Source organism: Lepidochelys kempii, chromosome 9 (assembly GCF_965140265.1).
Source record: "Lepidochelys kempii isolate rLepKem1 chromosome 9, rLepKem1.hap2, whole genome shotgun sequence".
Lineage (NCBI taxonomy): Eukaryota > Metazoa > Chordata > Testudines > Cheloniidae > Lepidochelys > Lepidochelys kempii.
Window position 1 is genome coordinate 42,087,012 of NC_133264.1, and position 17,802 is coordinate 42,104,813.

General features: G+C 38.1%; 1 protein-coding gene across 17 annotated transcripts in view; it reads left to right on the plus strand.

The window, feature by feature from the left end:
- PIK3CB (phosphatidylinositol-4,5-bisphosphate 3-kinase catalytic subunit beta) overlaps positions 1-17,802 on the plus strand; it is a 186,912-nt gene that overhangs the window by 161,716 nt on the left and 7,394 nt on the right. For all 17 annotated transcript variants that reach the window (XM_073360002.1, XM_073359996.1, XM_073359999.1 and 14 more), the window contains 3 exons: positions 10,624-10,791; positions 12,673-12,796; positions 14,381-14,526. In XM_073360002.1, the coding sequence (XP_073216103.1) occupies positions 10,624-10,791; positions 12,673-12,796; positions 14,381-14,526 (438 nt within the window). The remainder of the gene's footprint in view (positions 1-10,623; positions 10,792-12,672; positions 12,797-14,380; positions 14,527-17,802) is intronic.

Sequence of the window (17,802 nt, forward strand, 5' to 3'; positions counted from 1 at the left end):
CATTTTTTCCAGAGAAGTCAATACTACCTAACCAGTGGTTCTCAGCATTTTTTGGTTTGACTCAAAATGGTCCAAATTATTGTGAGAGAGAAATACTGGAAGTAGTGAAGTGAATGGGAAATGATGTGCTTTTTTGTTGTGTACCAAGCAAATACGCTGTCACCTTTGTCATGGTGAAGTCATCTTGTCATGTTATTTACACACATTTTTGTCTCGCATTTGAGTGACTTCTTTCATGCCATCAATTGCTTTGTGTGTTTTGGCTTTCTTTTGGAACTTAGGCCCAGATTTTTAAAGGTAATTAGGAATTGCTGCGTTCAGTGTTAAAATGCCTAACTGATTTAGGAGCCCAAATCCCATCAGCTGTCAATGGGAGTTAGGCTCCTAAGTGCTTAAATCAGTATTACAAATGAGATTTAGACTCCTAAATCATCTAGGTGTTGCAGCACTGAACACAGCGAGGCCTACATACCTTTAAAAATCTGGGCCTTAGTCTTTTGGTGACAGGAAACACTTGAATAAGGGTGTACCAGTCAGTTTTTATGATTCTTTGGTATATGTCAGGAATATATAGTTCTGGAAAACATTGTCTGTGATATTCTGTCATGTAATGATTTTGTGGATTAACTGTTAACTTGGTCTTTCAGAACTAATATAAATGTGCTTCATGTTGTGGTCCAGGAAGTGGTAGTCCTAGTTAGCATTCAATGCTGTGAATGTCCAAGTGAGGTAAAAACTTAAAAGGTGAATCTCTGTTTGCCAGCCAGAGTAGAGAATTTTGACCAAAGAGCATAGTTATGTTTGGCTACAGCTAGGGGGACTAGCCATTGGCTGAGCCATGAATTATCTAGGGGGCTAGCCACTGGCTGAGCTGTGAACTAGCTGGGGGTGGGGCTAGCTACTGTGTTGAATTCTGGGAGTATGTGGATCTGGAATGCAACTTTGCAGTTCTTTAATAACCAGACCTAAGTGGCAGGCAGAAAAGGATTGGAAATTAGACACATTAAGCTATTCATGAGTAGATATCCATATGGATCCCTTACAGGAGGATTACAATATCCGATTGAGAAGTATTAGATCTGTGTGAGACCCAAAGGCCATGGAAGGAAATAGAAGATTCTTCCCCTGAGCGTTTTTTAAAAAAAATTCTCAAGGCAGCATGAATTGTCATTTTGATGTACTCAGAGTTATTTTATCACTGACCTACCAACTCCAGTTAAGCACTTTAATCTCATACAGCCCTTGTGCAGCTCTCAAACTGAGAATACATTTCAGCGGCAAGTATATGGCATAGCTGTGTTGAGCACCTTTGAGGTTTGCTTGCTTTGATGCCCTTAATGGTCATTCTGGCGCAATGCTGAATGGGCTAGAATGTTTGAATACCAAGTTCAGCTGACTTGTCTTTGCTCTGTATCTCCAAAAAATACGTAAGTATGAGGCCTTTGTCTCTGTAAGTACATCTTCCCCTGGTATGAATCTTCATTCACATCTTCAAGGCAGGTTTCAGTAGGGTGGCTTTTCCCAGAATGTCCAATACATATCAGTTAACTATTACTTTTCAAGGACTTATGACATCACCTTGAACATTGAACATTACTTCATTGCCATCTGGAGGGAGTCGGGCTCTTTACATAGAGTGTAATTCAGGATATAGACATCATGTCTCAAATATAAATGTGTCACACAAATTATTAAAATCATCCAAATTTATAGACTGATGAAATCAGGCTAGATATGGCTGTCACAGCATGTCATTTTAGTATTTTTTCATAATTCAAGTATTTCTACTGGGTTGGAGTCCACTTTGATTTGTTGTTTTACTGGCATTCATGTCTATATTAGTTGATATTACTGGAAGTAGGTTTCGTACTACTACTTTGTGCCAAAAAGTTGGCTTATGATCATCCCCTGCATATATTTATAACCCGTGTAGCTACTTCCATTAATAGCAGCGTCTCAACATTTCTGTAGAGTGCAAAAATGGCCACAAAGGAAACTTGCACAAAATTCTTTTGGGAGCAAATTATGTTCTTGTATATGCACTTGTAGTTCATTATTGAAATCACTCTCTGAAGAACAGATTTTTTTTTATTGCACAGCATATTAGTGTACCACTGTCTTTAAATGTTAATATTTGTCTTTTTTAACCCAAACTGAAACCTGAATTCTGTATTTTTATTTTGTTTGGTAATTTGTATTAAACTGGATTCTTACTTAAAATTTAAACTGGCAAGTGTTACAGTAGAGGGAAAGAAGAATGTAGACTAAGGTTCAAGACAGGACTAGGAAAAATTACTATCCCCCATCCACCCGCACCTCTCCCTCCCTCGAAGTAAGTATTTCAGTTCATTTGTTTGGAAACAGTTTGCACTAGTGCAAACTATCCTAATTCTGCAGAATTCTGGGATGTTTTTCACAGTGAAAAGTCTCTAGCATAGAAACCAAATACATTTTAAGTCCTTATTTACAATGACCCAAAAGTAGACACAAGTAATCTAATGATCTAAAAGAAGTAATCCAAAAATAGTTAATACTGTAATTTTTAATTAAATAAAACCGAGGAATTTTGCAATGTTGAGGAGGGAATGGAGTTTGCCAAATCTCCCAGTGTCGTTTTACCTGTTAAGAGAATACTGCCTATCACTGCAGAAAGAAAAGGAGTACTTGTGGCACCTTAGAGACTAACCACAAGTGCTCCTTTTCTTTTTGCAGATACAGACTAACACGGCTGCTACTCTGAAACCTATCACTGCAGGAAATTGCCCTTGTGAATTTCTGTGCTGAAATTGAAACATCCTCTTCAAGGCATTTAGGCAAAAATTTTCTCTCAGCTTTCTATGGTGTATTTAAATAAGTGTCTGACTTAAGTTGGGTAAATAAAGGAATATTAGAGTTAAGATCATCAGTGTGATCTCTCTTCAACCTTTTATAAAGGGATCTCAGTTGTGTATGATGATTCATGCTATGTGAGGGGCAATACTTAAACTGATCATTTTCACTATGCCTAGTTTTATCAGTTTAAGTCAGAACTTTAACTTTTTTTAATGTAGTTTTGTATTCATTCTAGTCAAATTTGAAGCATATTTAGCACAGTCTAATATAGCCCGAAGGCAAAGTGAACAGAGGCAACAACATGTGGGACTGTTACAAATAAGCCTAGTTTCTGTTTGATGTAAGGTAATGCATGCCTGGTGAAAGTAACTTTCTTTCTTTAGTTTTTTCTACTTCCGTGCTATGTTTAAATAAACCTCCAGTGAGTTAACTCTTAAATGCTCTTTTTTACTAGAGGTGTTAGCATAATTTTTTAAAAAATGACATTTCCTTACCTGTTATGTTGCCTTTGTTTCCTAATGACAGTTTTTCAAGTTAAATAGTTTATATATGCAAAAAATTTGAGGAGTACTTGTGGCACCTTAAAGACTAACGAATTTATTTGGGCATAAGCTTTCATGGGCTAAAAAAGTTCTTCACTTCAGTTCAGTTCTTCTGACCTGGAACACACCTCCAATGTGAATAATTACTACATCTCATAGATGATGTATATAATGTCATTGAGGTTTAGTTCCTGCACTGAGCCCTGAAAAAGTACTTTCATTTATTCTTATAATTGGATTATAACTGATTCTCATGAAAATCTTCAGAAAATGCTTTTGACTTCTGCGCAGTCAAACTACAATAAAAAAAAAGAACAAACAAATTTTATATTAAAGACAAGAAGGACTGATATCCCTGTAATAATTGGTTTCTTACCACTTGTTCCCTGATAATATAGGGAACAAAGGGTGAGAGGGAGAAACATGATGTATTAAATCTGCGAAGCAGTTTATCTGTTTCACTTCTTGGTATCTTTAGGGGGGTATATATACGTGTACGTTTACCTTACCATGCTATAAATCCTTCGTTGCTATATTATATTGGAAGCATAGGAAAATGCCACAGTTTATCCTAGTAAAGTTAATATTGAAATAAGATACTGTAAATGTTTTAAAGTAGCTCAATGTACTGCAATGAAAACATACATGATTTTCAATAATTTAGGGATTGGAGACTTAAATTAATAGTGCAGATATCACTCATTTTGGACCAGTTTTGAAATGCTATTTCTGAATGCCAGTGGAACAGAATATAGTGCCGATCTAGCTATTATCATGGGTTTATGCTAAGGAAGGAAATAACATAATTTCCTGCACCTAAAGAGAGGTAATGAGGGTTGCTTAACTGCAGTAGACTTCTGACATATGATTTACCATAATGTACTTTAATGAAGAGGGCAAAATTTTTAATCATCGATGTTAGTAGTCATGAACTTGACACTTTTTTATTGTCTTCCAAAGGTTCATCTTTAGTACCCATCTTAAAGCTTAAGAGTTGCTCCTATTATTACCATCTTTAATGTACATCCCCAGATCGTAGTCACCCTCCTTCTACTCATTGACGACTGGACTGAACAGCACAGAACTTCTTTCAGAGCTAGTAGGCCCTGCTCTTATATCTTCCAGTCTTTGTTACAGAGCAACATAAAGAACTCACCTCCTTCCACCCACTCACTACAGCACTCAACATGACGTTTTTGCACTAGTACCAGTTCCAAGAGTTGAAATGACAAGATAAGGAATATAGCATTATAGTGCAGGACACTAGCTATTAGGCAGCTGCCTCTGCCACTTCACCCACTGCTGAGGATACATATACAAGCACACAAATGCTAGTTTTAGTTGACTATCCTCCCCCTGCAAAAAAAAAAAAAAGAAAAAAAAGACTGATTTCTAAGAACACCTTTGGAACTAATGTTTCTAACAATACGTTGATTTTTTTTTTTAACAGCCTTGCAATTTAGCATTCTATGCCGTCATTGTCCATAACTTGAAACCATGTGAGGTGCAGGGTTGTAATCTTTACAGTTTGTGATTTTAATTGCTAAACTATATACATCTTTGCAGTAAGCTAGAAGTCAGCATATTTTTAAATAATATTCAGGCTACACCAGCTGGAGAATTTGATCTCATCATTTAAACATTTGTAGTTGAAGACTCATAGTATGATTTTACAGGCACATCGCATCAAACCACACAGATATGGAAAATTATAAACAAGTTACCCATCAGGAAAATATGCTATTTATGAGAAGATTCCTTTTAGTAAAGTCTAAGATATAAGAAGAATTTAAATAGACAGATTACTTCAGGAAGTATATGTTTGCTTTAGGATAATTGAATGTTTGCTTAGTTGCTGTAAAGTTGAACATCTGATTAATTTTTTCTTTGAAAAGAGAGAAATATATTTGCAGATAATTTATACTATTATGAATAGCCTACAGGAGGCTGCTCTAATACTTGGGGAAAAGGACTGCCTTCCTGGCAGCTGGAGAGCACCAGATCAGGCATTCCTCAGTTACTCCCTTCTCAGGGGTAGACTCTATGACTCCAGCCCAGCCCCACACACAGCGTTTGGCAATTGGGAATTAATTTGATGGGTCATTAGATGTGTTTTCTCTGACTGACCTACTTTCTAAGGTCGTCAAAGGGAGATGAAGAGAGATGCCATGCACTCCAAAGATTGCCTCCATAAACTCTCAGAAAGAGTCGTAAGGGGAACCCCCACAGAGAGCTGCACCATAATGGAGCATAGGGCTGGTTCAGACACGCTCAGGGTTTCCTGTGAATCTGTTTGATTGGGAGCCCCGCTCTCATCCATCCTTTATAATTTATGCTTACAAACAAAATTCTGAGGGGGTGTAGAGGCTGCAAAAAGAATTAAGAAGTATTCAGGCAGCAGTATCCAGATGGTGATCCGGGCACACTGAAATAGCCTTAGTTATGACAGCAACAGTAGCATATGCTGGAAGCAGGGGAGAGAACCAGAAGTCACCCCTACCACAAAATCAAATGTAAATAACCCCAATTCTACAGCACATGTGTCACATCAGAAAATATAAAAATAACCAGGCTGAGCTCTTGTGAGGGTCAGGTGTTGGGTGTGTCTGCTGTTCACGAGGCATAGAGCCTGAAGAAAGGATTGAATAGCAGACTTTGAAAAATATGTCCTCAATTTATTTGCTTGAGGACTAAAGCTATTAGCACAGGGGAAAAATACTGGTACTTCCACACAACTGAAGTCTAACCATATTAATTTCCACTGACGCATCTTCAATCCGCCAAACAAAACAATTCAATCTGGCTGAAAAAATCACCCCTACCCCTCCAGTCCAGTCAGTTCTGCCCCTTTCTCCTCCAATCCTCCTGCCCCCCATTTCTTTGAATGATAAGTCTCCCTTCTGCTGCTGCCCCCTGTGCTCTCTTGGGTGCACAGAAGGCCCTAGGCTTCCCAACTTCTCCCACTTCACTCTGGATCCTTATCCACCAACCACACTCCTGTGAAAACAGCCAGGCTCCAGTTGTTCTGTTGCTTCTTTTCTCCACCTTTCCTTTTAAAAGAGCAGGAGCACTTGCTTACTGCCTCAAGCAGTCTTCTCATGGGAGCCTCATCCAGTCTGGGGCCCCCTGCCACCACAGATTTTGCAGCTTCAGTGAACTGGCCCTGGTGCAGAAAGCACTACGCAGCAGATGAGCAGTCTGGGATGGGGGCCAGAATTCTCTTATAACCACCAAAACCAGAATGTTTATTTTATAGCAATTCTAAGTGGAGGCTCAGTCCAGTTCTTCTCTTCTGCTTGGGATCTATGCAAGGACAGAAACTCCAGCAGATCATCCTCTCCTGGAAGGGAGACAAAGTATTCAGATACTTGGGAGCATGTGTTGGTCTTCTGTGCTGCACAGCTGGATAGGGGTAGGAGATTTAGAGACCAACCTTTCACCTGGATATATTGACTTGCTTTACAGTCAGCTTATCTCATAACTTCAGGTTTGTCTACACTGGGGAAATGAGTGGTATTTTAAAATATGTTATCCAACACATTTTTAAAACCATTTTGCCACAGGATTTTGGGTAAATATAGTTATGTTTAAAAAACATGCTATCTGGTCATGGTTAACTCTTAGAGGGGAGTGAATGTGAGTCAACACAACTTTAAAATACCACCCATTTTCCCAATGTAGACAAATGTTTTCAAAGGCTGTGTATTTTTTCCCCAGGACTCAACTGAATTTTCACATATAAACCAAGATGCTTTAATCCAAAACCTACATATTACGGTGGTTGGTGTGCTTAGTTACTACATTGATAGACAAAGAGGGTTATATACGTATATTTACCTTTATTGTCAAGAAGCCTACAGTGGATTTTCATTTTTACCTGTATTGATAGGTGTGAGGTCTGGCATTGGCACTGTGGGTACTACAAGTAAATAAAGGAAAGTTTATTTTAGAAAAACCCAAAGAAAACCTTTCTTTGTCTGTAGGATTTCAGTCATTTAGTAAACTGAATGCTATACCTGAAAATAGAAGAACATGCTGATGTAATGAAGTACCAATACTCTCCCATTTATTTGGAAGAGATCCCTTTTGAAGAATTAAACTTTTGAAATAGTTAGGGATTGAAAGATACTAGAGAAAATACAGTGCAGAAAGAAGATTATATTTATTGCCAAAGATTACTTATAGATCTGTCAGTGGTCTTTACATGGTCTTCAAAAAGGAGGAAGGTATCCCACTGACAGATGTTGAAGGCAAAAAGGCTAGAAGGAGATGGACAGAGCCCTGAGGATTTGTCCCCAATTTGACTCCTGTCAAACCGTCTCTCTGACAAGAATGTTTTTTCCTCCAGTTGTAAGCACACTGTCCTCCAGGGGCTGAATAGCTTTCATCATTGCTTGCTTTTGAAGGGGAAGTTGTTGGATATGTGCCAAGTTAAGCTACAAGTAGGGTAGGTTGAAATGCCATGGAAGAACGCCAGCTTGCACTTTAACCTAGCAATACTTGGCTTACATTTTCATGTCGTGATAAGGATGGGCAGTGTTTCCTTGCACCATGAACCCTGGTGTTATGCAGTTGTTATATGTATTCTTTAATTCCAGTGTGAAAACTCTGTCTGGGATGTTGGGTTTTTTTTAATTGGGAAAGAGACTGTAATAAAAAAGAAAAGGTTACAAATCTGAATTTTTTTTAGTTTGTTCATTATAAGAACAGATTTCTGAAATACTGAGCAATAATATGGATATATCTTACAACCAAATCATCCACATTTAGGCTTTATTTTATGTGTGTCAGACAGATTGTATTACATATATATGATTCTGTTATTCCGCTGAATGGTAGAGATGGAAAAAGAAGTAGCTCTTTTCACTGCCAATGGAAGATTATTCCTTACAGTATGTTTTTTTTTTGTTTTTTTTGTTGAATTTTATGTGTCCCAAAAACACAGTTTCCTGAATTGTGTCGGGGCTGCTAAGAGATAGCTGTTGCCAGGCCAGGGTTGGGATTCTCAATCCATGTATTCTCTTCAGTCTGCCTTCTAGCTTTGCCCCGACTTGTCCTTCTGCTGGTCCTATCCCTGCCCTAGATAAGGAAACCATAAAAGGGGTTGGTGGCTTTCAATGGTGAATTCTTGACACAGATTCTGAAATGGTCCTGCATGAAGAGATAATATGGGTGATTGGCAGCAGGAGGCATTCTACGTGCTCATAGCAACCCAGAATTCAAACATTTACATAGCGAGAGAGGGCTAGAGAAATTGTGAGGGGGGAGACTGTTCTGCAGCTCAGAGTGAGGAGAAGGGAAAGGTGTGGTGGGAAAGTAGAGGAGACTGGCAGGAGCAGGGTTAATTCAGCATCTGTCCCCACCCTAATGGACAAGAAGGTCAGTTTACTTTTCAAGACCAGTGGGTAGTAATTTTAACCGTATACTTTTCAACTCATGTCCACTATATTTGGTGCCATATTTTGGTCTAATTAAATGAATCCTAAAATCAGTAGCCAGCTTTTTAATATTTATGAATATTTTGTAATTTCTGTTGTAGTTAATATAGTAAATTTCAGTTTTAGAATCAGTTACTTTAATGAAGATATATAAAATAGTCTTCTTAGGGTTAATGGTGGGAATAGTGTACAACTAGAACTCCAGATTTGATGAAACTGCTTCATATTTATTTGAATTGTAAATATTGTTAACATCTATATGTGACCCTATTCTCCATACTTGTAAATACCTCAGTTAAATTACTTCTGCATTAAATAACCCTAATCCTGTTTTTTGTATCCCCGTCTACACCTCCTCACCATATTTTTTGCATTTGTCTGGTCCAGTTTAATCTTAGCTCTAATTTACTTCAATATGAATTATCAAAACTGAAAACCGAAGGGATTGCCATTGTTGAGTATAACATAATGATGTGTTGCCAATATGCTTGTCTCTAGATGGACTTCGCTATCAACGTCAGTGCCTGTGGTGTGCACTTGCTTGCCTTTGACAATTTTCTTGATTTTAAATTAGTGTGGTGGTAATGGATGGTAGAATGATAACCTTTTGGTGTTCTGTAAAAGAAATTCCAGATTTGGGTTTTTGTCTGTAATAAGAAAAGGAGTACAGCTCACTTCGCTTATGCTCAAATAAATTTGTTAGTCTCTAAGGTGCCACAAGTACTCCTTTTCTTTTTGCGGATACAGACTAACACGGCTGCTACTCTGAAACTTGTCTGTAATCAGCAGTCCAGAATGAAGGAGTGTTCCAACTTTCAGAATTTTATCTTGCCTATGGCACAGATTGTTAAAAGCATATATATTCTGTTAGATATGTTCTGTATTATTTTCTCTCTTTGTAATGCACCCAAGCATCCTATGATGGTCATTCTTAAACACTTTGGGGGAGATACTGTGCTACCTCTTTATTAATGTCTTGAAACTTTTTAATTGAACTAGGAAGAATGGAAATCCGATAGATATTGTGCTAAAACATAGAGGGGGCTGGATTTTCATTTAAACTAAGGCACCTTTAAACCACTCTTAAACCACACCATTCATTAAACCACACTATAAAGGAATCTTAAAGTGAGTGTGAATGTAATTTACTTCCTCTTTACAGCCCATTTACACTGTAAACTAGCAACTGACATGAAATGGCTCCCTCTATTGTTTTTCTAACAGAATTACACTTCAGTAAAAAGCAAAGTGTTGCATATTTCCCATATAGTAGAACCCCTGTTTTACAAACTAATTGGGGACTGAGGAGTTTGTAAAGTGGAAAAGGTCTTAAAATTAAGCACTCAGAATTACAGTAGTTACAGTGTATAAATTGTTGTATTGTGCACTGCATCATTTTCTTCTTGTCCTTTCAAGTATTGCAAAGCAATTTCCAATACACTGAAGGCATTGAAATGTGAAAGGATATTGACTTGTTCTTCATCTACATGATTTTTGTTATGCGATATCTGCCCTTCTTCTCCCCCTCCCCACCCCCGAAAAAATTCAGGAAATTGTTTCATAGAAGTGGCCATTTGTAAGATTGGGATTTGTAAAAGTGAGCTTCTATAGCAGTTTCTGTATTTATGTAGTGGAGGGAAAATACTATTTTTAAATAAAGTGTTGATATTTTTGCTCTAGAAACATGTCCATTTATTAACTTCTGAGAGTTTATCCTTAAAATTAGCATGGACATTCAGCTCAAGAATGTTTGTGATGAAAGAAACAATCTTCCTAATTTTTTTTTAATAGTGTCTCTGTTTTTGTTTCAGGATGTTGCCATATGGTTGTTTAGCAACAGGAGACCATTCTGGCCTTATTGAGGCTGTTTCTGCTTCAGAAACCATTGCAGATATTCAGTTAAATAGTAGCAATGTTGCTGCTGCTGCTGCGTTCAACAAAGATGCTCTCTTAAATTGGCTAAAGGAATACAATTTAGGGTAAATTTTCATGTGTATTTCTTGCTTATAACTTGTTATAAAATTCCTTACAAAGTGAAAATCTGTTTTGAGGATTAAGAAAAAATCCCATTTTAGGGTTCAATCCTGCAAAGTGATTCAGAGCACCCTTTTTTCATGTAAATTGTCCGAAAATGTATTCTGTTCTCAGAATTAGTAGAGGATACACTGTATTATTCACACATAATAAATAGGTTTGATCCCCCTCTTTAAATTCAAAGCAACCTTAATTCTGGAGCCATTATAGCATCACCATAATGCATATCCAGAAGGTTTGGGTGAGTTTCTGCACTGCACCTCTAAGAGGCTCAGCAGAAAACTCACATCTCAGGGACTGGGAGAGGCTAAGGCGGCTGTAAGCTCTGCAGTCTCACTCATAATTTAGACAGCCCTCAGGACTTTAATGGGACCCACTGGGCCACAGCGCTGTCTGGAATCTCCAAGCACTGAGTGCTGTATCCCTGCCTCCAGCACTCCCTGTGTGCCAGGGCTTGCCAGGGAGTCCTCAGACAGCAGTCTCATTATTGTCTTTCACTGTTCCTGTGCCTTGAGAGTCTTCCCTTGGCTGGATCAAGAGCTTTTAGATGCCTTTTACATTGCTCTGTCCCTTTTACGCAATGTAAAAGGGCTGAGCGGAGTGAGGATCTCGCCCATTGTATGCATGCATGTATGCACAGGTACATATATATATATATAGCTGTCTCTGCAAGTTTGTTGCCTTTCTCTTTTTAGATTTCAGATTCAGGTTGCTCTTGGAGTTCAAACAGCAATCCAAACACTGAATTCCAACATTGGCAGCGATCTGTGCTGTACATCATTGGATAAGCCATGAAACATAATTTAAAGAAAATAATAATTACACATACCTAATGGCTCAATGCCATTGCCTATTGTAATAGTTTAATTTCTGCATTTCTACTGTGACAGGGTCAGGCCAGATGGCTACAGGAGAGTAACAGAAGGTAGACATGTTAGCCCCAGATTAAGCAGGTCCCTTTTCCCTGAGTAAGATAATGAGCTGTTCCAGAACAATCAGGAAGTTGCTGGAACCAATTAAGGCAACCTAATTAAGAAGCTACCAGAATCAATTAGGACAGGCAGGCTAATCAGAGCACCTGGTTTTAAAAAGGACTTCACTTCAGTTAGTGAGGTGTGTGCGAGGAGCTGGGAGCAAGAGGCGTGCAAGAAGCTGAGAGTGAGTAGGCGTACTGCTGGAGGACTGAGAAGTACAAGCGTTATCGGACATCAGGAGGAAGGTCCTGTGGTGAGGACAAAGTAGGTGTTGAGAGGAGGCCATGGGGAAGTAGCTCAGAGAGTTGTAGCTGTCACGCAGCTGTTACAGGAGACACTGTAGATAGCTGCAATCCAGAGGGCCCTGGGCTGGAACCCGGAGTAGAGGGTGGGCCTGGGTTCCCCCATCCCCACAACTCCCTATTTGATATAAGAGGAGTTGACCTGGACTGTGGGTCCCACCAGAGGGGAAGGTCTCTGGCTTGTTCCCCGACCCATTATGTCGGCCAGCAGAGACTGCGGGGGTTGTTCGCCTCCTTTTCCCCATGCTGGCCAGTGATGAGGTTAGCTGAGTGAACGGCAGGTTTGTGCCACTAACAAAAGGAACCAAACTGAGGACTGCTGTGAACCTCTGAGGTGAGCAAATCTGCCGAAAAGCACAGAAACGACCAAGGCAGAGGAGGAACTTTGTTTCACTACATAGTGAAATGGTTTAATAATCCTGCAATTGGGCTGTTTTAAAATGTCCATATCTGATCCTAGTTTAAGCAAAATTGTGTGTTATCTTAATGTGAAAATAGAAGGTGAATTATTGCTAATGTGTAGAATTATTGTTTGCCTTTGTATTTTTAGAGATGACCTGGATCGAGCCATCGAGGAGTTCACCCTGTCTTGTGCTGGCTACTGTGTAGCTACTTATGTACTGGGCATTGGTGACAGACATAGTGACAATATCATGGTCAGGAAGAATGGTCAGGTAAGAACCCTGTTAGCAGTTAGATGAACTCTATTTTTTTAAAAAAAAGTCTTTGCCATTGTAGTTCTTGTAGAAAGCTTATTTTGAGAGTTTTTTCAATTACATTTTTATTATTCTAGTTTTAGTGTCTTACTAGAATAAAACGTATAAATATGGAACTAAATATGTAAATGGTAGTCGTTATGGTTGACTCTGATCTGGTAGATTGGGGGAGATATTGTAAATAATTATTTGTCAAGTAAGATTGTCCTGAATAATTCATCATTTCCCCAAAACCCAGTAAGTCTCCTTCTTAGAGCTAGGCAAATGTTTTTCATGCCAATCATTTTTTTCACTGAAAAATGCTGATTCAGGTTAACCGAAACACATATTCAAGTCTATTTCAGAAAAAAAAAATTGATCAAATATATATATTGTGAAATGTGCAAACCGTTCATTTTCAGCATTTCTACAACATAAAATTTTAGCTTCTTATTTCAGTAAGACATTTTGTTTCAGAATTTCACTGTTTTGTTTTTAACATTTTTTTGAAAAGGTAACCTTGAAAACAAAACACTTCAGTTTCAGGTTGAGCAAAACGTTTTGTTCAACCTAAAATAGATTTTTTTCATCTTCTTTGTTTCTCCAGAAAAACTGAAACATGTATGTTTTGGGTCAGCGCAAATAGAATTTTTTTAAATTATTGTTTGGTTTGGCCACCAAAGCAGAAAAATTAATTATTTACACAATTCTACTCCTTATGGCACTAGATGATTATAGCTATGGTCAAATCTCAATGTATCTTGCAAATGACCAACCTAGAAAATCAAGGTATAGAGTTTTGAGCTGTATGGTTCTATCTGGGTTAGACATGAAGAATATTCTCAATAAAGACCGTTGTTCATAATGAGTTTTTTTTATTTCTAGTGTAGCTTTATCCCGATTTTAGTGAAATCACTCCTCCATCTACAAAGCATTTTCTCATTTTTAGAACAATCCTATCAGTATTTTATTAATTCGTAGAATAATTTTTCCTTTAATATCCCTGACACTGCCCCATCAACCAAAAACATGAAATAAATTAAATCTTGATAATAATTAATTAACTTTAAAAAATAGAAGCCTTACCCTGACATAGTTTCGACCTTGGAAAGGTGGAATGCCAGAGACTCCTTGAAGTCTATAGGGGACTTCACTATTGCTATGGATTTCACTTGGAAAACACTCAGATACTATGATGTTGGGCATCGTGGTAAAGCCCTAACACAGATAAATAATGTTTATTGCTCTACCTTGGAAGCTTGAAACTGAAATTTCCTTCCTGACTGACCATATTTCCTCCTGTGTGGACGTTGCTGGCACTGATTTTTCTATTCAGTTTTGAAACACTGAGAATAAAACCCTAAACAAGAAATTACATCTCTTCAGAGATGCACAAAAGATGGGGTGTTAGGGCAAGATGGGGTGTTAGGGCAAGATGGGGGATTACTGTGAGTCTTGTTTTTAGCTAACCATTCCTGACAAGCTCCCCTTTAAGTTTTTAAACAAATTAGGAAACAGAATATTTTTCTGGAGAAATAAATTTTTATTTCTATTTTTGTTTAGCTCTTTCACATAGATTTTGGGCATATTCTTGGGAACTTCAAATCCAAATTTGGAATTAAAAGGGAACGAGTGCCTTTCATTCTTACCTATGATTTCATTCATGTCATTCAACAAGGCAAAACGGGGAACACTGAGAAATTTGGCCGGTAAGTATTGTTTTGCTGTCTAAGATAAAGTCATAACTTCTCTCCTCACCTTGTAGCTGGAGCAAAGTATGTTGATCAGTTCCTGCACACAGTCCTTTGCATAATCAGCATGCAGTAAAATAATGCAAAGTGATCACCCATGCAAGTGGACCTAGACTAAGGAAAAATACACCTTAGCAAACTTGAAACATTTTTGCGTTTTAAGAGAGAAGTAATTTTAATTCATTTAATTTGAAAACAAAGTATTAAGAAAATACTGTACCCCCTGCGTATATAGGTGAACTGAACTACTCATTATGGTACATAACCTATCACTTAAGTCAGCATCTGTACCAGATGATGGGCAAATAGCTAATGTAACACTGATTTTTTTATTTATTTTTTTAAAAGGCTCCATGGGTGATCCTGGCAATTACAGGCCAGTAAACCTACCTTCAATACCAGCAAATTGGTATTTGCTGGAATTGCTGGTAAGAATGGAATTATCAGACATCTAGATTAACATGATATGTTGAGAAGAAAGAACATGGCTTTTGTAAAGGGGAATCACACCTCACCAATCTATTAGAATTCTCTGAACATCTCAACAAACATGTGGACAAAGGTGGTCCAATGCATATAGTATACTTGGACTTTCAGAAAGCATTCATAAGGTCCTCACGAAAGGCTCTTAAGCAAAGTAGATACTGATGGGATAAGAGGGGAGTTCCTCTCATGGGTCAGTAACTGATTAAAAGACAGGAAACAAAGGGTAGGAATAAATGGTCAATTTTCACGGTGGAGAGAGGTAAATAATGAGGTCCCCCAAGGATCTATACTGGGGCCAGTGCTGGTCAACATATTCACAAATGATCTGGGAAATGGTAAACAGTGAAGTGGCAAAGCTGAGAAGATGATACAAAATTACTCAAAATAGTTAAGTCCAAAGCTGACTGTGAAGAGTTACAAAGGGATCTCCCAAAACTGAGTGACTGGGCAACAAAAAAGCAGATTAAATTCAGTGTTGATAAATGTAAAGTAATGCACACTGGAAGACACAATCCCAACTATACGTACAAAACTGAGGTCTAAATTAGCTTTTACCACTCAGTAAAGAGATCTTGGAGACATTGTGCATAGTTCTCTGAAAACAGCTGTTCAATATGCATCAGCACTCAAAAAAGCTACCTGAATATTAGGAACGGGATAGATAATAAGACAGAAAATATCATAATGCTACTATATAAATCCATGGTACGCCCACACCTTGAATATTGCATGTTCTGGTTGCTCCATCTCAAAAAAGATGTTAAAGTTGGAAAAAGTATAGAAAAGGGCAAAAAATGATTAAGGGTATGGAACAGCTTTTATATGAAGAGAGATTAAAAAGACTAGGATTGTTCAGTTTAGAAAAGACATGATTATGGGGGGGATGTGACAGGTCTACAAAATCATGAATGGTGCAGAGAAAGTTAATAAGGAAATATTATTTACCCCTTCACATAACACAAGAACCAGGGGTTACCCAATGAAATTAATAGGCAGCAGCTTTAAAACAAACGTAAGGAACTACTTCTTCATACAATGCACAGTCAACGTGTAGAACTCATTGCCAAGGGATGTTGTGAAGGCCAAAAGCATAACTGTGTTTTAAAAAAAAGAATTGAATAATATCACAGAAGATAGGCCCATCAGTGGCTATTAGCCAAGTTGGTCGTGGATGCATCCCTATGCTCTGAGTGTCCTGAAGCATCTGACTGTCAGAAGCTGGGCTGGACAACTGGATGATCACTCAAAAATTGCCTGTTTTTTTTCATTGCCTCTGAAGCATCTGACACTGGCCTCTGACGGAAGACCAGATACTGGACTATATGGACCATTGGTCTGATCCAGTGTGGCCATTCTTAAGTCTGCATTCACAGCAATGATGTCTCAACCATGAAACACAGCTATCTGTAGCCATGTGATATAACTGATTTATTGGGGGGGGAGGGGTTGGTGGAAGAGAAAAAGGAGGTAGGATTGCTTTTGTAATATAGATTGTTTATACATAGATCTGATTCATGTTCATATTTTTATAAATGATTTTTCTGAATTTAAAACCCACCCATTGTTAAAACACACATTTATTTTAACACACCTCTTGAGTACTGTGTAAGTAGAAATAGCACTGCTATCACTACCAGAAATTATCCTGCAATTCTGCGGTCATCAAATTCTAGGGTGTATAGCAAAATTTAGCAGTTTTGGTGATATTTCTAAAACTAATTTTCTACTGATCTTTGCCAAATGGCTAAATGTAAATGTATGTACCATTGTATTCGGCAGCAAGCAATTATTGAGAGCATTTTGGGTCTGCCTACCAGAATCCTAAAGACAATATATCTGTCAGTCAAGGCTACTAATTTTACGCTCCACTTCCTTTCTGTATATTTTGGTTGCCTGACCTAAATGCATAGATGGTAATGTGATTCCCCAATTCTTCTTCTAGTGATTGTTCATACGGATTCTATTCTGTGTGCATTTGCCCCATGTATTCAGAACATTCCATCCAAAGCAAGAAGCCTCAACTGGATTCATAGGTTTCAAGGCTAGAAGGGCCCGTTGTGATCATCTGGCCTGACCACCTGTATAACGCAGGCTATAGAATTTCCCCCAAATAATTCATTAGAGCAGATCTTTTAGAAAAACATCCAGTCTTGATTTAAAAATTACCAGTGATGGAGAATCCACTGTGACCCTGAGTAAATTGTTCCAGTGGTTAATTACTCTCACTGTTAAGAATTTACACCTTATTTCCGGTCTGAATTCTTCTACATTCAACTTCCAGCCATTGGATCGTGTTGCACCTTTCTCTGCTAGATTGAAGAGCCCATTGTCAGTCATTTGTTTCCCATATAGGTACTTATTGATTTTAATCAATTCACGCCTTTTTTGATTTCTAATTTTTTAATCGTTCTCGTGGCTCTTTTCTGAACCCTCTCCAGTTTATTAACATCTTTCTTGAATTGTGTGCACCAGAACTGGACACAGTATTCCAGCAGTGGTTGCAGTCCCAAATACAGAGGTAAAATGACCTCTCTACTCCTACTCAAGATTCCCCTGTTTTTGCATCCCATTAGCCCTTTTGGCCAGTGTCACAGCAGGAGTTCATGTTTAGCTGACTATCCAGCACCACCCCCAAACCTTTTTCAGAGTCACTGCTTTCTAGGATAGAGTCCTCCACCCTGTAAGTATGGCCTAAATTCTTTGTTCCCAGATGTACACATTTACATTTAGCTATATCAAAAGGCATAT